The sequence below is a fragment of the Lactuca serriola genome, chromosome 6, assembly GCF_051521515.1.
Source record: "Lactuca serriola cultivar US96UC23 chromosome 6, Lser_US96UC23_V15, whole genome shotgun sequence".
Taxonomy (NCBI): domain Eukaryota; kingdom Viridiplantae; phylum Streptophyta; class Magnoliopsida; order Asterales; family Asteraceae; genus Lactuca; species Lactuca serriola.
This window is the reverse complement of record NC_136413.1, coordinates 29,014,900-29,035,183: the sequence shown is the minus strand read 5'-3', so window position 1 is coordinate 29,035,183 and position 20,284 is coordinate 29,014,900. Positions and strand designations below refer to the sequence as shown.

General features: G+C 35.2%; 1 protein-coding gene, 1 long non-coding RNA gene and 4 other non-coding genes across 8 annotated transcripts; 5 read left to right on the top strand and 1 right to left on the bottom strand.

The window, feature by feature from the left end:
- The first annotated feature begins 1,718 nt into the window (after positions 1 to 1,718).
- Positions 1,719 to 3,577, top strand: LOC145057203 (uncharacterized). The gene is made up of 2 exons (XR_013686019.1): positions 1,719 to 1,843; positions 2,932 to 3,577. It is a non-coding gene; the product is annotated as an uncharacterized LOC145057203 (long non-coding RNA).
- Positions 2,130 to 2,204, top strand: LOC145060653 (small nucleolar RNA R66). Its single transcript, XR_013686868.1, has one exon. It is a non-coding gene; the product is annotated as a small nucleolar RNA R66 (small nucleolar RNA).
- LOC145060669 (small nucleolar RNA snoR118) lies at positions 2,279 to 2,368 on the top strand. Its single transcript, XR_013686883.1, has one exon. It is a non-coding gene; the product is annotated as a small nucleolar RNA snoR118 (small nucleolar RNA).
- LOC145060657 (small nucleolar RNA snoR69Y) lies at positions 2,565 to 2,664 on the top strand. The gene has a single exon (XR_013686872.1). It is a non-coding gene; the product is annotated as a small nucleolar RNA snoR69Y (small nucleolar RNA).
- LOC145060663 (small nucleolar RNA snoR53Y) lies at positions 2,747 to 2,823 on the top strand. The gene has a single exon (XR_013686878.1). It is a non-coding gene; the product is annotated as a small nucleolar RNA snoR53Y (small nucleolar RNA).
- A 3,162-nt stretch (positions 3,578 to 6,739) lies between the features above and the next one.
- Positions 6,740 to 9,629, bottom strand: LOC145057201 (ENTH/ANTH/VHS superfamily protein). Of its 3 annotated transcripts, none has more exons than XM_079004981.1 (2): positions 9,318 to 9,629; positions 6,740 to 8,902 (listed from the first exon to the last, which is right to left on the bottom strand). In XM_079004981.1, exon 2 carries the CDS (start codon positions 8,854 to 8,856, stop codon positions 6,946 to 6,948), a length of 1,911 nt encoding a protein of 636 aa, XP_078861107.1. In that variant the 5' UTR covers positions 8,857 to 8,902; positions 9,318 to 9,629; the 3' UTR covers positions 6,740 to 6,945. The 3 variants fall into 3 exon arrangements, with proteins under 3 accessions (XP_078861107.1, XP_078861106.1, XP_078861108.1); XM_079004980.1 differs by having other exon boundaries at positions 6,740 to 8,883; XM_079004982.1 differs by having other exon boundaries at positions 6,740 to 8,869.
- Between the last annotated feature and the right edge of the window lie 10,655 nt (positions 9,630 to 20,284).

Here is a 20,284-nt window from a genome sequence, read left to right as displayed (position 1 = left end):
TTACTAGTTGTGAAACCCGTATATTATACGGGTTGATTAAAACAAAATGTTAAATAGAAACGATTAAATGAGAAGTTTGTTTGAATTCGAAATTTGAAATAAATAAAAATTACGAAAAAAAAAAACATGCAAAAAATAAATAAATTAAAATTATTGTTTAGTTATCAGACCCGTATACTAAACAGGTTAATTATAACAAAATGTTAAACACAAAGGTTTAAACTGTAAATTTATTTGAAATTGAAATTGAAATTTAAAATTTAAAATTTAAAATTTGAAATTAATATCATTAATGATAGGTTTAATTTATGGAAACTAATTAATAATATATTAGAAATGGAAAATGAAATAAATGAAAAATGTAAAATAAATATATCTCTAAATTATGACAAAATGACATGTGACAAATTGAATAAGAGAAGGACATGTGGCAAAATCATTCTTATTTATTAGAGTAGATAACTGTGGGATGCCAAGAAAAATGACAAATATTACGCCTCTCGAATTAGTATAAGTAGTTATTGATTGTAATTCCAATACAAAAAGCGTTCTCTATTCTCCTATCTTGACTTATTCACAATATCGTATTCTTGAGTGCATAGTTCTTTATTCAGAGCTAAAATAGTGTTGAAAGGGTAAAAAAGAAGAGACAACGGGCCTTTACTTTGGAGGGTAATGGGCTAAAGCCCAATAACACAGATATGATAGTTTACTAATACTTTGTACAACTTGAAACCTAACTTTTTGTGGGTCATTCGACCCAGTTGTGGTGAAATTAACCCCAATACTACCATTAGTAATTTCTTGATTATTCGTGGCAATTTGGAACTTTTGGTATTTGGTCTTTTAGCCTAAGAAATGAAGAAAATGTCATTTTTTTGTCCAAGTTTATGTATTAAGCATTTACACAAGGAAATCAAAGTCTACACAGAACATGGGTTAACATATTTGTCTAAGTGTGTTATTGAAGAATTAGAGGTTCCTGAAGTATGTGATACTTGCAAAGATATCGTTCTCTATGGCCATTTTAGGGTAGGAAGATGCAATCAAGAAAAGTTGAGGAAATATGAAGATTGCTTTGGTTTGATATTGTACTTTGGTAATGTCTTTGGTATACAAGTTAAGTTGACAATAGTTTATGGTTTACTATGTGTTATGGTTATGCAACTTCAAATGACAATGTCGGTTGATGTTTTCGGTTTTGCAAAAGTTCGCTTTTTCACTCATATTCTTCCACAAATTACTTGTCTCATAGAACATAGAACAAAACAAATTTTCTACGTACGTATTTGTCTCCTAATTTGGTTTTTAACACTTTATTTAAAGTTTATTCTATAAGGTTGTGGTAAAAGTTTGACTGTCATTTCATCAATTCTAGTTTCTTTTTTAAAAACCATATTGTCTTCTTCTTATTTGAAAAATTATGGTTTAACCTTAGTTTTTATTTTTTGAACAGATAAATCTCGTTTACTTTGTATTTTGTCCAACTTAACGAAAAAATTCTTATTTTTTTTTCAATAAAAATGACAGATTATTGTATAAAATTAAATAATCGAGACTTTTATATTAAAAAAATAAATATTAATATTAAACCCTAAACTGTCTAAAAAATATTATGATTTTTAATTAATTAACCTAATTTAATTCTCTATTTTGGGCCGCAGTTACGTGCTCCAAATCCATAAAATATCAAAAACTCCCTTCTTCATGGGTTCAAAACCCTAATCGCCAAATTCATGAAACTACTATATAAACTGAAGCTGTAAGGGTTTATACCACATCCAGAGATCCACAATATTCCAACGATACGAAGTCATTCATCTGCATCTACAGTTCTACACTGGTATCTCTAAATTTTCCCCTTTTTGTTGATTTTTTTTTTCTTTTTTGCTATAGCAGATATCTGAAAGTTTTCTCTCCTCTTTCACTCTTTGTGAGAAATCCTACACAAATCTTATTAATTGATGTGATTTTTCTTTGGATATACGTCCTCAAGACTAGAGGCATAAATATATTGCGCAGCTAATAAAATCCCGCTAAATTCATCAATTTATCTACTTTTGTGTGTTTTTCGATTTTTCTATACGAATTGATGTTCTTTTCCGAATTTTCGAAGCATATTTTGGTGATCCAATGATGGCATGATATCTTTGAGACCTGATTTTAACATCTTGATGACAGCTATAAGCATTTACGCTGAGGATCCTTTCAAAATAAGTTCTTTATACTTTCAACTAATTTATAATGATTTTTTTTTCGAAAAAATAAGAAATTGTTTCGAGATGATGAAGTTTGCACTGGGCTCTGAGAGCAATTGATTAATTGCTTGATTTGATGCATAATGCAGCCTAGAAAGCTAGTCTGATCCTTTATCTTTAATACTACTAATTACTTTACACGATCGAAAATAAGTTTCATTTATTGATTGTTGTTTGCGATGATGATCGAACTTGCATCCCAGCTCACTCTGAGACCTTAATATGGTTAAGGTTATGGATTAAAATTAGTTCATGGTTATCTGAGCTTTTTGTTTTGATTTCTTCTTAATTTTTGTTGTTTATTGCTTGTGCAATGATGATGACATTATCTAATCCCAGCTCTATGAGACTTTAATTTGTTTAAGGTCAGGGAATTACAACTTTTAGTGTTTTATCTGAGCTTTGAGCTATTTTTAACTCTGTTTTTTAAAAGTTTAATTTTGTTGAAATAGAAAGTCACAAACTTTTCGTTGGTTTATCTATTTGATGTTCCCAATGATGCATGAATTTGACCATGCTAATTCTGATTTTGATGATATATTGTTATGTCATTTCTGAGGGGACATTATAACGTTTACAAAATTTCATTATAAATAATCATTTGTGATGAATATGTTTTTACTTTAAAAAAAGATGTATGTTTTGAAATACTAATGTAAATTCTACGTATCAGAACACTTGACGTTATTCTAAAAGCAATGACATCAAAAAAACAAACAGATTTCAGTATAGCAATGACATCAAGCAAACAGATTTCTTTATGGTTCTTGTAACCCAAAATAAAATAGGGGAAAATACAGATCTAGCCATAATTGCTAATTACTTGTCAAATAACAGCAAATAAAAAACCTCTTAGCTAAAAATAGACCATAAAAGAGTACTTTCCTACTGTGTGCGAATCTAGCCATAATTCCTACTGTTTTGTTTGGAGACTTATGTTGAACAGAATCCCTTTGGCAACTAATCTCTCATAAGGGAGTGCACATCGATTTTGTTTTAAGCTAACAATGTTTGAGGGATGTTAATGATGTTGACCATGTATTTTTAAGTATGATTTTGCAGCTAGGGTGTGGCAATGGTTGTACTCTTGGTTTGGTTTGAATTTTGTTGCTCCAAATTGCTTTTCATAATTGATTTTGATGGCTAATACCTAGATGAGGATAAGAGGAGATGTAAGTTGTTTTTGTCTTTGTTATATTCAGTTCTATGGTGCTTATGGAAAGCTAGAAATTATCTTATTTTCAAGAAGATAGTTTTAATTTGTTAAGTTGGTTTGATTGGTGCGTTTCTCCTAATATTGTTTATACTTTGTAATGGTTTCTAACGCCTTGCTAGCTCGTTAATATTATCTCTGTTGTTCAAAAAAAAACTAGAAGGCTTTAATTAGAAAACAAATATTTAAGATGATTGTTAATAATTATTAATAATTGGAACAATTGTAATAATTTATAGAGTTAATATTAACTAAAGAAATATAAGGTATTTTTTAATACAAAGTAAATGTTATAATTTCATAGAAAAAAAGTTGGTTTGATGGATGAAAAAGTAAAAGCTAAATTCTTGCTAAATGTTGACTAATTAAAAGTTTTCTTAAAGTAAATATAATCCAACAACTTGCATGTAAATTTTAGATTAGGGGCCAGTGAAAGGCAAGTTTTCAAAAGGAAAATTAGTTTATGTATTTTAAGGGTGATTCTAAATGCACGAATGGGATTCCAAATACACGAAACAATTGATTGAGTTGATATATATCAGTTAAGAATTGATATTTTTTTATATTAAAAAATATATTAAAATGTATTTGGGCAACTACGGTTATCGTTAATAAAGATGTTACTTTTCAAATTTATAGTAAATGCCCTTGTATTTATATTGATTTTTAGATTAAACCTTATATTTTACAACTTTAGTTTATATATATATATATATATATATATATATATATATATATATATATATATATATAAACAGTTTCCCATCCAACATAAATAGTTTCCCATCCAGCAGACCGTGATGATCTGTTGTGACGCCAAAGTGGCAAAATAATAGGCATTAGATATGCTCCATGTTGTGACGCCAAAGTGGCAAAATAATAGGCATTAGATATGCTCCATGTAAATCAACATTCACATAATGATCACCTCTAACAAGAAAAATAACAACTCTATGAGTTGAGATGTCTTGGGGACCAAGTCATAGTGAAAAACATGTTGATGGACTATCTTTGCTTAGAAAATTATCTATTACATTATATTTGTTAGCAATGAGAAAGCTAGTGACCGGCATAATCAACCAATGATCTTTTGGTGCGAAACGTGATCCATTGAAATTCAATGAGTGATGTATGGTGTTTAAATCATAATAAAAAATTTGTGCGTACTCAGTTGGGTGTGCTAACAACTCATTCTGTAAATCTAAGCGAATTTGACGCCAATTATCTTCACTATAATCGAGACACATATCTATTGCACGAAATCCACCAATTTCCATCTCCCATCACGTTTTGTATGTTTGTGACATATGGATGAAATTCATACGGAATTTCATTCATAAGTGGATCTGAATTATACATTACTTGTTTTTTTGTTGAAATACGAGTTATGCATCGATTGTTCCTGATTAAAAGTTGAGTTGAACATTGGAGGTTCTCGGAACGAATACGTATTGTGTCTATCCGGTTCATGAGATCATTTTAATTATACAACATTTATGAATAAATAAGATGTTTCTATTTGTTAGTTTTCAAAATTAATAAAGTTTTAAGGGTTTAAGATTTAAATTGATAAAATCTAGGGTATTTTCTAAAACTACAATGTAAACTGGGGGCATAAAATTGTAATATTACATTTTATCGATAGAATAATTGGCACACATATTAATACCATAATTGAAATGATATGTCACTTGCCATTAGTAATATGGAGGTATATGTCATGAAGATGGGACATTTTAATAAAGTTATAAATTGGTATGAATTTTGAAAATAATAAAATATATTATTTTCATTAAATATCCTTACATTTATATTTGATTTTCAAATCAAACCTTATATTCCGTTGCCTCCGCCGGGGTGTAACAATTGTAGGACGTAAAAATAATTGACAAGTTACTAATACATTATAATATATATATATATATATATATATATATATATATATATATATATATATATATATATATATATGTCCCATTATTTCTAAAAAAAAAATATAACGATTTGTTCCATGACTTGCTGTTGAATAGTTCAAAAAGGACAAGAGTGAAAAAATTTACCGATTTCTTATACTTTTCTATTAAAAAAAATTGGGACTTAATCGTTCATTTTTTTAAAATAATAAGATTTTTTCTAAAGATTTTCCTTAGTAATTTCTTGATTCCCCGTGACAGTTTGGACTTTGGGCTTTGGTCTTTTAGGCCATAGATGTCTTTTTTAGTTTTGTCTAAGTTTGTGGACCAACACAATGAAATCAAAATCTACACAGTACATGGACGAACATATTTGTCCAAGTATGTAATTGAAGAGTTAGAGGTTCCTGAAGTATGTGATACTTCCAAAGATATTGTTCTCTACGCCCATTTTGGGGTAGGAAGATGCAATCAAAGAAAGTTGAGGAAGTGTTAAGATTGCTTTTGTTTGAATATTGTACTTTGGTAATGTCTTTTGTTATACAAGTTGAGTTGATAATAGTTTAGGGTTATGCAACTTCAAATAACAATTTTGGTTGATTTTTTCGGTATTGCAAAAGATCCCTTTTTCAGTCGTGTTTTTCTACAAATTCCTTGTCTCATAGAACATTGAACAAAGCAGGTTTTCTGTGTTTGTCTCCTCAATTTTTAGCTGAGTGCAATTACCCATTTCACTGTACTTATAGAGTCGAAATTACAGAAAATTCGGAAAATTTAAATGCATGATCCTAGAAATAGCCCAAATTTGTTTGATATTCGTTGACTCTCTTTCTAAGTGAAAGTGAGTGGATCCATCAACCCATTCTATATATATATGTAGGTTTTATGGGACCACATGGACCATTTGCTTAATTTATTCTAGAAACTAATTTCATTCTTTGGTTGAACCGTGTGGTCAAAGTTTGACTACCATTTCACCAGACTTTTTCTTTCTTTATACTATTACTATTTTATTATTTATTACTCATCATTCCATTTTCTTTTCTTTGAATATATTTTTATTAACAGTTACAATCCGTATAGTTAGGTTCTAAGAATAATTATGAGTTTGACCAATACTTTAATTAACCTTAATTTGGCTAACAAACATAATTTATTAATCTAAGTGGTAACACAAACTAGATCAATTGTGTGCCAAAAGGGAAGGCATACTTAGGCATTAAGGAAACAAAGCATTTATGCTTTCTCTATCCAACTAAAAGCATAAAGCAATACCAATATCAATGGACCCAAACAGAATAAAGCTACTTCCAAATGGCATCAATCCATTACTTATGAAAAAAGAAGCAACAAAATCGCACAAGATTGATTTAGTACTTAGTACTTAGTAGTAGCAAATAATTACATAATCGAATTAGTTACTCATGTGTTCTAACAAAAACATAGTATAACAACAAAAATGCCAACAAAAAAAAAATCTCATAGAGTGGAACCATAAAAAAAAACATCACAATATATGTAACACATAATAAGAATTAAGAAAAAAAATGTAATTAGAATTTTAGTAAGTGGGATAGTAGTACCCGGATCCGTTTACAGGTGGAGCTCCATAAGGCATCATGGGGGGTTGACCCGGAGCAACATATCCACCATTATTGATTTTAGCCAAACTAACTTGACCTTGCATTCCATCTCTCGCATACTGATTCCAAACCATCTGTTCTTGAACAAGCAAGTGTTGTTTCTTTTCAATGTCCGCCATCTGGACATAAGCAGGTGGTGGGACACTTAACGAAGCAGCAAACGGGTCACCACCCACGGGTTGAACCGACCCATCAGGAGCCGGGAGGGCCAACACCGGTGTGCCACCGGACGACTTCCCCGGTAAAGCCACACTACTCGCACTGCCGCCACTCAAACTGGTGGTGCTCACGTGTTGCCTCACTATTCCCTGGTCATACATTCCGTTCAACAACAACGGGTCAAGCCCACCGCCCATTGCCGCCTTCTGTTTCTCCAAATTACTAGCGGTTTCCACCAACGCAAGCTCCCAATCGGCTTTTCCAGCCTCCGCCGCCGGATTCTGCCACGCCGACGTCACCTCCGCCTCGCCGCTGCCGCCAAACGCCTCCCAGTTTCCGTTACCTTTCGCCGGACCGGCGAACAAAGCCAACGCGAATCTATTTCCTTGGTCATCGGCTGTCACCGATTCCTCCCGTAAGTCGACTAAGTCGCCGGTGTGTTGCGGTTTGGGTGGCGGAGCCGCCACCGGAGGTGGCGGTGGTGGTGGTGGAGTATGAATCTCCGGTGCTGGTAAAGCTTTGATTTCGTTCATGTCGGGAACGGGTTCTTCTTTCACTTGTTCGATGGCTTCGGGTTTTTTTTCGGGACTTTTTGTAGCTTTTGCTCTGTCTCTAACAAATTCTTCTAAAGTTTCTAGTAATTTTCCTGTGATTTTTTGAACTTCTGGATACTCTGATGATCTTGCAATTCCCATATCTTTGCACCAATTATAGAACCCTACAAGTTCATCAATCTGTTTTGCAGCAGTTGCGTAAGCATCGAATGCTTTCACACAATCTTGATGTTCCATATCAAAAAATCGATCGAGTAAAATGGCTAAAACTTCACATATATCAGAATAAAGTTTGAAGCTTTCTTGAACAATTGGGTATAACGCAACCAACACCATTCTACTGTTTCTTGCTAGACCAGTAGGTCTACAGGATAATACCCTGTCTAATAGCCTTTGTAAATGTCCCATTTTCCCAAAGATTCTTTCGGGTTTCATATCTCTCAAAGGGGTTGTATTTGTATCTTTCTTGTCGTGAGATGATCCAGATCCTTCTCTAACATCTCCGGAAGATCTTGACTTTCTTATATTTCCATACCCTGGTTCATCGTCATAATCGTATCCGCGATTTGGTGGAGATCTCCATTGATCTTCCCTGGACCTCACGGAATCTCCATTGCCGCTGCCATTGCTGCCACCGGTTTGCTTTCTTTCATATGCAATCAAATCGAGTCTTTGATCAAGGTAAAACCCGTAAGTTCTAACGAAAGTGGAGTGATCCCATGAATTGGAGTGTGCTTCATCACGGAAGTCTGACATGTTTAGCAATCTGGTTCCTCTTCTGGTAGCGTACATGATTTCCTGCTGGAAAACTGAGTCGCCGTCGTTCAAGAGTCGGTGGATGAGAACTAAGCATTTTAGGGCGACGATCCAATCACGAGTCTTGCTTAATCTTTTGGAAACAGCGTGGACGCAAGCGCTGACGTAGCCTCGTGAGTATGATGTGAGCTGGAGGATTTCTCGTATGTATTTCTCGCCGGCGGGATCGTCGTCGTGACTGGTGGCTTTTACTATAGCGACTTCTAGCTCCGGTGCCATGTTGCTAGCTACTTTTGCGATTCCAATGCTTGTTTGATCCTTCACCGCTCCAATAGCCTTCCGCAAGGTTGTCGGCGCCATTGCTGCAATCCTTCTTCAGCAAAAACCCTAGAAAGCAAAATCAGATCTATGGAATCATAAACGAAGTGCATTAAATCATCCACACAGAATCAGATCTCATTAGTTGAAAAATCAACAGTATACAAATTAGACGCTAAAAGTGTTATGTGTTCTAGATTCATGGCTTTAAAAAAAATCACAACTAAATTTCAAAATTTTCAAAAAAATTGGAGTTAAAACACACATGACTATAATTGATTAGCTTCTCATAAAACCAAACAATGAAAAATGAACACACTTCATTAATCATCGGCAAAAATATTAAGCACGATCATTAATTGTTATTAATAGCGAAATGAAATTCAAATAATAAATCACAAATGCAGTTGGTTCACTAACTTTACAAAAGTTTACTAAAAGTTCAAACCTATCAAAATGCCAACTGAGATCGGTTGAGACTAAATAAGATTCGGTGGCCTTACCGTTTATGATCTGCAACAGAAAACCGGTACAGGTGATCGGAAAAGTGGACGAATGGATCTGTAGACTTCGGTGGAAAAACGATCAGATCTGAAGTTGACGCAGCCACATATCGATGAGTATCTTGTCGTTGCTTCGCCGGATTTCCCTGCCACTTTTTAGCTGGATTTTCTGCTGAGAAAAAAAGGTAGATGGGAGAAACAGGTGGGAGAGTTGGGGTTGGTTGAATCGGTGAGATCCAGAGAGAGACAGGGGGTTTAGTGTGTGTTTGTGTGTGACAGAGAAATTCGGGCGGTGTCTTAAATGTGTTTGTGTGGGTTGACGATATATGTTAATTATTGTGAGGACGCGTTTCATCTACGTTGATCGTGATTTATAACGACGGTAATCAACTTTTTTTTTTTTGGTCATTAATTTTTTTTGATAAGATTGTAAAAATGTCAGTGATTTTTCGAAAATTATGAAATTCGGTACAAAAAGTTTTGAATTAATACTATTGATCAAAAATAGAAATTTTATCGTAATTTTGATCCAAAGTTTTTTTAAAAAAAAAATACTTAAAATAACAATTATACATTTTATCTTTTTCTATTTAGTTTACTATTTATCTAACTAAAACAAAATAAAAACCTACCCTAATAACCCACCATCCATATCCCTCTTTAACAAAATACATTCGAGATTGTCGGACCATTGTCGTCGGAAATTGCCACAGCACCATCGCTGAAGATGTCAATGCTAGGGTTTCTGCAAACACAGGTGGCTTACCGGAGGAGTGAAGCAAGAATGGATGTCGATGTAACTGTAGAACTTTGAACTCCGTTTGTGACTTGAATTTGCAACGACTTTGCCTCTGTAAAACTCTGATAGTGGACATGTTGATTTCGGATACCATTTTACATTTGGGTTTTGTGTGGTAGGCCTGATCTTCATCTGTTTAAGAAAAATCAAGATCTGTTATTTACCATTTTATATTTTTGGTATTTCTTTCCTTTGATTTATGAATTTTATGTGTTAGTTTTGAGATGTACAAAAGATTAAATGTGGAAAACTTGGGATTTGTGTGTAATTTGATATTTCTTTGAATTAGTTTTTGGGTTTTATGTCTGTTTGTATTTAATATGTGTGTGTGGTGTTTGTGTGTGGTTTGTATTGAATCTGCTGGTTCAATTCTTAATCTTGTTCATCATTGTATGTATGTATATGAATCAGGAAGAGATATGGAAATATTATGTTTGAGACCATCAGATGGTGGCAACAATGACTAGTAGTGGTCCTCGCTTCGTCTCTCTCTTTTTCTTGCGAGTCGTTGATTTCTCGGAGTCTAAGCTCCGGTGAAGATAGACATATGGTTTGCAAGTTCAAATAATGGTAGAGAATGGGGGGGGGGGGAAGTGGTGAGGGATAAACACTTAAAGAGTTTTGTTTTTTTAATTATTGTAATATAAAAATAGAAAAAATAAATATCAGGAGCATTTTAAATATTTTGAAGACACTTTGGACCAAACTCCCAACAAAATCAAAGTATCGGATTGATGGTACTAGTCAAAAACTTTTTTGACAAAAGTAGCAACTTTAAGCGATACATAAGGACCATTTTGCAATTTAATCATTTTTTTAATCCAATTTATTCTTGAATTGAATTTAAAATTATGTATATCATCATGGCCGAATATTGCCAGTAACACAAGTTTTTTTTTACACATCAAAGATTTTTTTGGTCATCTTTTGAAATTGTGTTTAAGAAATCATTTATGGTATGTTATCAATACACCGCTTCAGTAGATCCTGTTTTCATCAGTATCACCTCGAATTCTAGGTATTTACATTTTGACCATTGGTATGAGAATTGTTTGCAAATTGGTCATGAATGTCATTTAAATGAAAATCTGGATTTGATCACGTACGTTGGACGTACGTGGCAGAGACTCGAACCCTAATTTTTAAGGTTTGGACCCTATTTAAACATCGTTAACTCTTTGAGACCCCTTCATTCATCAGCCTCCATCTCCATTTTCATCCCAAGGAAACCCTATTTCATTGTATGTGCATTTTGAGCTTAAAAGCGTGTTTTGTGGTGTCTTTAAAGGAAGGAGAAAGAGAAGAAACCATCTTAGAAGAGTAAAACACTTTGGATTCAGAAGTACCATGTCATCAAGCTTCACTTGGAGGTAACCTGTAGAGTTGGTATACGAAACGGTGTTGTATCCATATATCTTTTCAGACTGACAGGTGAGGTTTTCCTTAATGTACTTGTGGGTCGAAGGTATCAATACCGACCCACTAGGTTATATATCCTGGTATATAGGATGTTGTTATGTTGCAGTGATATGTTAGATCTATATCCTGATATATATATATATATATATATATATATATATATATATATATATATATATATATATAGGATGTTGTTATGTTGTAGTGATCTGTTAGATCTGTATCCTGGTATATGGAATGTTTCTATGCAATAGTGATCTGTAGATCTGCATGTTGCCTGTTGCCTGTTTATATGTTTATTTGTTGCATATGTCGACATAGTACTATTTTGGGTTGAGGCTTTACTGCCATGTGTGTTAGCCAATAGACCAGGTTTAATCCAACCTGATGGCTGTGGACCTCAGGGTATACCAGTTTGATGATTGATTTGACCTATTGTATAGTGGCATTCTAGCCCGATGACTGATTGGGTTGGGGGTAATCCAGCCTGATGGCTTGTGGACCCAAAGGTATTCCAGTCTGATGATTAATTGGGTCGGGGGTAATCTACCCCGACGGCTTTGGACCCGAAGGTATTCCAGTCCGATGAGTGATTGGACCTAGCATGCATGATTATATATGTTATATGTTGTGTGTGGTACTTTGGGGGTACTCACTAAGCGTTGGCTTACATTTTCATTTTATTATTTCAGGTACTCCAGACGATTGTAGGAAAGCAAAAACGTGATTGTGCACATCCTCTTGGTTTTATGATTTTGGATTTTGGGATACTCTGATTGTGACTATTATTCTTGGAAATAATGTTTTGTAAACAATTATGGTCATTGGATTGTTTTTGCAAGAATGAAAAATTTATTCTGATTTTTGGGATGTTAGAAGTTGGTATCAGAGCTCTGGTTTGAGAGAATTGGATGAACATCCATGTGAATTCAGAATCAAACTAAGGATATGCAAAAGTTTTAAATTTGTTTTCAAAAGTAACCAAGGAAAGACGAGATGTGTACGATCAACCAGAGAAAGAAAGTATACCCCAAGTTACCCGCACTGTTATTTGCTTATGATATAACTGCATGATAGTTGTAGGGTAGGGATCTTTAGGAATTGAATGATAGAATTGCTTGAATTATGATGCCTTATGCCTGTAGAGTTTTTTTTTGCTTGAATGTTGTTTGCTTGTTGCTTGTAGGACTCTTTCGGGTGTGAATTAACTACTAATTAAATATGTTAAGTTGCATGCTACATGGGTTAAATAATCTTAGAGTGAAGGATTTGGTCCTATTGTGTATCTCTTGTCTGAGTTCAACCGTTTTAGGGTTGAATCTTTTAATTTAAGATTATTTGAGTTATGTTGCATGTGACTGTATTCGTGAAGTGGTTAACCGGGCACCAATGGGGGTCTTTCGGTAGCTGATGGCAGGGTAAGGTAAGGATTCTAAGATAGCCTAGGAAGTGTGTGGTACTCATGGTATGCTATTTAGCGAGTGTTGGGAGTGTTATATTGGGTGAGTGTGTGTGGCAGGCCAACTGAGGAATGTTTAGCCACTCTCGAGAGAGTAAGGATAGGATGTATGTGTATCCTAGTTTTGAGATTGTTTTCAGGTAGTTTGTGATGATACATTGAGACCAATATGGGTAGGTATGGAAGGTAGTACGAGCTCGTACTACTAAAAGCATAGGACCCGTACGCGTAGCAAGGAAGTCACAAACCCCGAGGGTTTAGTCTCTCTGTTTTGGTTGAAATGGTATGAATTGTGGACTTTTTGATATATTTTGGTTCATTTTCAGTATGGTGTTCACGAGGGGATATGGTTCAGGATCCGGATCTGGTGGCCAGGATAGGATGGGGGTTGAATGATGATCAGATACAGAGGGTGATTGTCACTGAGGTTTCATGGATATTACAGGAAGAGTTGCCTGACATCATGGATCAGATCACTGGTAGGCTAGTTGCCAAGTTCGAGGAGCGAACTGTATCCTTGCAGACTGTGACAGGGACTGTTGTGGTGACTATTGGTGGAGATCTTGATGTGGACACGCAACTCGGAAAGAGAAATAGGGCTCATTCAGTGATGGATGAAGATTTCGAGGCTGCTAACCTTGGTACTGGAAGTCAAGGGGGCTTTGATATCTGTAGGAAGTGTGGTGGAACCCACGGGCTTGCTTGTCACAAGTTCAAATGCTACAAGTGTGGAGAGAAAGGGCATGTCATTCGCGACTGCAAGAAGGATTAGATGTGTTTCCAATGTCACAGGTCGGGTCATCTCAAACCTGACTATCCTTCATGGGTAGAAGGAGTGCACGCCCAGATATCCACCGTCTGGTAGGAGGTCAAGGTTGAAACACAAGAAATCACAAGTATGAATTTTGATCCTCGGTTTAATCTTGAATGGATAGTCATTCGCATAGTTAGCTTGTTAGAACTATTATGTTAGCATCTGTAGGTTTTAAAGGGTCAGGGTTTTGGCTTTCAGGGTGCTTCAAAAATCATAAAACTAAGAGGATCGTTCATAAAGGTTTGGAAGTTGTAATGCTGGGAAAACTTCTAACATCTCCATATAGGGATCGAGATTTCCTTGCAATTCCTGGTTATTATTCAAGAATTGTCATATGACATTTTACATCCCGAGAGATGTGTTAAAAAGTATCTAGATGAACCGGTTTTAGGCTTCGACGTGGAAGACGTCGTCTAATGAGGGAGAAAGACCTGAGCGAGGGAGGATTGAGCATTATGCTTGAAGGATCAACAGCCATATTGATTTTGCTGGTTTCTGCGCGATGGGCCAAAGGAAGTTGTATTGTAAGTTCGTTGGATTTCTGGTGTTCGAGACCGTTGAGATATTTTATGGTGGAGAAGACTGAGAATTGATTCGAAGCAGGTGCAGGGTGAGTTGTTGTTAGATTCCTGCTCTCGGGGTTGTGTCTGTAGCCGTTGCGTCAGAAGCTTTTAGACAAGATCTCGTTGTAGCCGGTTGTCCCTTCTGGGACAACGAAATAGAGTTAAGAGGAGTGCGTATTACTCAGTTTGATTATCAATTGAAGGTGGTGTTGGATCGTCGAATCGATCGCTGTCATTAGTAGGGGTAGAGCTATTGTTGAGTTATCAATTTACTTCAGGGTGTGGATGCACTTTTGTGCAGGTTTTAGTATTATGGTTGAGAAGGTTTTATAAGAAGTTTATTTATATGGATGGTGATCAAGCTAGAAAGCTTAGGGTCTGGACACTATGGACTATAAATGTATAGTAAAAGTCTTGAAGCTGTTAGGGAGGGGCTGATTCCAAGTGGGGGAGAACTTCTTGGAAATATCGGTAATAATTTCAAATGCGGAGTGACTTGGTATTCATATCTAAGGGCAAGAGAATAGTTGGTTTTGATCATAATCAGGGAATCAAAGATTGAGGATTTGGGTTATCTCATTCTGGGTTCCGGCTCATGTTGATCTTCGATTATATATTATTTGTTGGGTTTTTATACAAAAACTAGTTTCACAAACATGATTTTTAGCAATGGAAGACTTGATAATTTGAATAACATAAAACAAGTTTATAACCCACCAATGATCTTCTTGAAAAGTTTGGAAAGATTAAACACCAACCAAAGAAAGAATGAAGAAATAACAACTTTTTTAGTTCTTTGGATTCTCTTAGGAGGCTTGGAAGTTGATGAAGAATGATAAACTTTGGAGACACCAACAAGAAACCAACTTGATTTAGATGCTATTCTTAAAATATTAATCTCTTAAGCTTTATGTTCTTATAAAAATAAGAACATAAAGAGAGCATGAGATGCAAGTAAACTTCAAAAGAATGAACAAAAGGTGGAGAAAGTGATGCACTCTCTACCACTTACAGTTTTGGGTGTACACAAAATAAAGGCTTGAAAGCCTTCATAAAGTAAATCTATTACTTATAAGTTCTTAATCAAGTAAGCCCTTATGTCCCTAGACCATATTGTCCCCCATGCTTGTAAGACATAACCTTACTTTCAATAAAACTAATCAAAAGTCCTAGTTTCAAAATTTTTAAGAAGAAAAAGAAAAGCTAGTATTTTATATTTTATAACCAAAGCTTATAAAATATACACTTTGACTTTTTTGGTAAAACACAAAAAGATTTATCTAGTCCAAAATGTTGTGCATGACTTATAAATCATATCATATGATATATTATGTTACTTGCTACTGAAAATTAATTATTTCCTAGAAATAAGTAATTTTATATTTAATTATAAGAGTTTACAATATTTATTAAAATCAATTTCTAATAAATAATCAATTGTATCAAGTTGTTGGTAGTGTGACCCTTTAGTATCATATGTTAATCACTTTAATATGATTTTTGAGTATACTAGATCTTTCATTATTGTAGATGGTTGGCGAAACCATAGGCAAGGCCCATGGCAATTGTGGAAGTGCAGTGGGACCGTGGGATAACCATAACGTTCACTAGGTGGTATACGGGCGTGAAAGTGTGGTAAGTCTACGACTTGAGCTGTAACATTCTATAGGATGAGTGAGGTTGTACCAGGAATGGTTGTGAGAATGTGGGAGGACTGTGTATTGTAGTGTGGTATGGCTCCTATGGTTTTGGTAAGTGTTAAGTGAGACATTGTTTGGATTCCTGCAGGTCGGTGGGATGATGTCCATATGTCCATAGCCCCCCCCCCCCAACTCTGGTCGGGGATCTTCATGGCTGAGATCGAGATTTGGCAAAAAATGGTAAGGAACCGTGAGCTTCTCATCTCAATGGTTTGATGGTGTCACAATGTATCATGAACCAGTGGCAAAAATGATGCATATGGGAGAGACCCTGTAGTCATATGATTGAGGCTCTAAGGTCTCGAATCATTAGTTTTTGGGCATGTTTGGGTGTTAGTTCATTGTGAGAGTTGGAAGACTTAGTGATCGACTGGGTTCCCGGTTCCGAGGGTAAATTGATGGAGTTGGTTTATGGTTGTAGTTTTAAGAGTTCTCGGTTGTGTGGTCCTCACTGGAAGTTGGGTCGTTCAGTTAAGGAGAGAAAGATAGTCGTTGTGAATGAGTATTCTCAAATTATTGGGTTTGTTTTTTGGCATATGTGGGTTTCTGAGTGGTCTCTTGAGTTTTCTTTATAAGATGCCTAGATTTCGAAATGTTTAAAAGGACTTGTGGAATATGTTGACGTTGTTCGTGTTCCATTATGAAGGTTATGTAGCTGAGATTCGTGTTAGGATTTTCCTTTGTTTTCAAGTGGAGGGTACAAAAACAGTGAATAGGCAGAGGTTACAGACAGCTCAAAGTCGGTAGAAGAGCTATGCTGTCAGACGTAAATCTGATTTGGAGTTCCAGGTCGGCGATATGGTATTACTGCAGGTATCACCCTAGAAGGGTGTAATACGCTTCAAGAAGAGGGGAAAGTTGGGGCCCCAATATATCAAGTCGTTTCAAGTGATTTCCAGGGTTAGCAAGGTAGCCTATCAATTGGATTTGCATGAGGAGCTCAGTCAGATTCACAACACCTTTCACGTTTCTTAGCTATGAAAGTGCGTAACTGTTGATTCAATAGTGGTTCCTTTAGATGATATTAAGGTCGATGATTGCCTGAACTATGTTGAGAGCCTGGTGTCAATTTTGGATAGGAAGGCGAAGACCTTGCGCAACAAGGTGGTAACTTTGGTCAAGGTCCAGTGGCAGCATCGGAGGGTTCCGAATGGACTTGGGAACCCGATGCGGAGATGCAAGAGCACTACCCTGAGTTATTCGCGGAAGTGGAATTTGAGGACAAAGTCTGATTCAAATGGGGGAGAGTTGTAACACCTCGAATTCCAGGTATTTACATTTTGACCCTTGGTATGATAATTGTTTGCAAATTGGTCACGAAATGCATTTAAATGAAAATCCAGATTTGATCATGTACGTTGGGTGTACGCTGGGCGTACGTGGTAGTGACCCAAACCTTAATTTTTAGGGTTTAGACCCTATTTAAACATCCTTAACTCTTTGATACCCCTTCATTCATCAACCTCCATCCCCATTTTCATCCTAAGCAAACCATATTTCCATGTGTGTGCATTTTGAGCTTAAAAGTGTGATTTGTAGTGTCCTTGAAGGAAGGAGAAAGAAAAGAGACCATCTTAGAAGAGTAAATCACTTTGGATCCAGAAGTACCTTGCCATCAAGCTTCACTTGGAGGTGATTTATAGATTTCGTATATGGAGTGGTGTTTTATCCAGATATCTTTTCAGACTGAGATGTGAGTTTTTCCTCACTGTACTTGTGGGTCAAAGTCACCAATGTCGGTCCACTAGGTTATGTATCCTGGTATATAGATGTTGTTATGCTGTAGCGATCTATTAGATTTGTATCTTGGTATATATGATGTTGTTATGCTGTAGTAATCTGTTAGATATATATCATGGTATATGGAATGTTTCTATGTGGTAGTGATCTGTAGATTTGCCTAATTGGGCTGGGGGTATATGGAAGGTATTACAGTCATGTTTCCTATTGATTGTTTATATGTTTATTTGTTGCATATGTTGACATAGTATTGTTTTGGGTTGAGGCTTTACTGCTATGTGTGTGAGCTAACAGACCGGTGGTAATCCAGCCCGATGATTGTGGACCCGAGGGTATACCAGTCTAATGACTGATTGGACCCGTTGTATAATGGCATTCCAGTCTGATGATTGATTGGGATGGGGGCAATCTAGCCCGATGGCTGTGGACCCGAAGGTATTGTAGTCCAATGACTGATTGGGTCGGGGGTAATCCAGCCCGATGACTGTGGGCCTAAAGGTATTCCATTCCGATGATTGATTGGACTTAGCATGCATGATTGTATATGTTATATGTTGTGTGTGGTACTTTGGGGGAACTTGCTAAGTGTTGGCTTACAATTTCAGTTTATTGTTTCAGGTACTTCAGGCAATCGTGAGAAAGCAAAGGCGTGATTGTGCACATCCTCTTGGTTTTATGATTTTGGATTTTGGGATACTCTGATTGTGACTATTATTATTGGAAACAATGTTTTGTAAACAATCGTGTCGTCGGATTGTTTTTGCAAAAATGAAAACTTTATTCTGATTTTTGGGATGTTACATCATCGCTAAAAATCGTTGCATCGACTTTGTTTTAGAAATCATGTTCAAGAACAAGTAAAAAATTGGAGTTATATCGTACAATCTTTTAAAACCTTTTTAGTCGATGGTGTGACAATAACAAGATACAAACCTGATTGTTGGAAACAAGAACAAGAAACCCATATCTTTTGGAGCTTAAGTTGGTTTGATTTTCTTAAAAAACTTGAAGCTCAAACAAGATAGGGAGAGAGGTGTATTTTTTGTTGCTTAAAAAATAGATATCAAAATCTAGAGAGGAAGATCAGTCACAAGAAATTTCATTTAGTCTGGAAAAAGTGACTGGATACTCGTCGAAGATGCCAAAACCATTTGAAATCGGCTAAACATACACTCGTTCGTAATTGTATATTTTGAATATCATTTCCAAGTTTAATAGTAAATGACATAAAAAACTTAGTGGGTAAATTTGTACATGGGGCAAAGTTTATCATCCATAGATAAATCATTTAATATTGTTTTGGAAAATAGCCAAAAATTAAACATTTGATGAAATCGTATGCTCTTTCGCAGGACTCCCCTCGGGTTTGAGGAATGTTTGTAGGTATCCTTGCGAAACCACAAAAGACGTCACTTTAAGGTATTTTCACATATATTTCCATATCACAAGGATTTTCATATTCTCATAGGTCATGTGAAAATACTTATATGTATACAAACATATATCTAGATATAAGTTCATATGTTTTAACATGAACACCTAATAAAATGTGATAATTTAGCAAGAAATCCAGCCAAAATGTTACATTTTTGCATGATACAAACATATATTTGGATCTAAGTGCATATGTTTTAACATGAATACCTAAGAAAATGTGACAATTTGGCAGGAACAAGCCAAAATATGACATTTTCAAATGATTTCATGCAAACTGTCACATTTTGGTAGGAATCCTTGCGAAATCAACATAATTTGGTTTATTTCTACGTATTTATGATATTTATGTATGATGCGGAGCACATAGATTATGATGCAGGGCACATAGATAATTTGGCAGAAGCCTTTATGGACAAGTGAGAGAAAGACTAACAAGGCCAAAAGAGGCCCAATTTAAAATGAGCATAACTTTTGATCCGTAAGGAATTTTGAGGCATGCGATATATCGATGGAAAGGTATCGACGAGCCGAATATCCTCATAGTTGACATATGGCCATCCCTCAAATTCCACTATTTAGGCCCCCAAACTCAGTGTTCCATAATTTTTAAACAATTTTCGTTTTTATTTTATTTTGTTTTATGACAAAATATTCGTTTTTCTTACTTTCTGAAATTCCTTTTCCTATTTAGAATGTTATTTGTTAGAATTTATTGTCAATTTTAGTTTTTCAAATTTGGCCGTACCTGCCAAATTTAGCTTCACCCTTTATAAAGGGTTATTGTAAGCCTTTAGAGGCATCTTCATTTTTCAGTAATAAAATACTTTGAGTTTCTCTTTATTTTTTTATTGTCAATGTATAAGAATATGAATTTGTTGTCATGTATTTATATGAGTTGTCATCCTTCTCAATACTATGCTCAGACGTAGTACTTTGGTCAGACTTCATATTAATGTGTTTAGACTTCACATTACTATGGTTTGACTTCTCATGGTACGAATTTGAAGTATTGTGGTCTGACTTCGTAGTATTATGG

Excerpts from the sequence above, each read along its gene's own strand:
- LOC145057201 (XM_079004981.1), bottom strand. The coding sequence starts at position 8,856 with ATGGCGCCGACAACCTTGCGGAAGGCTATTGGAGCGGTGAAGGATCAA.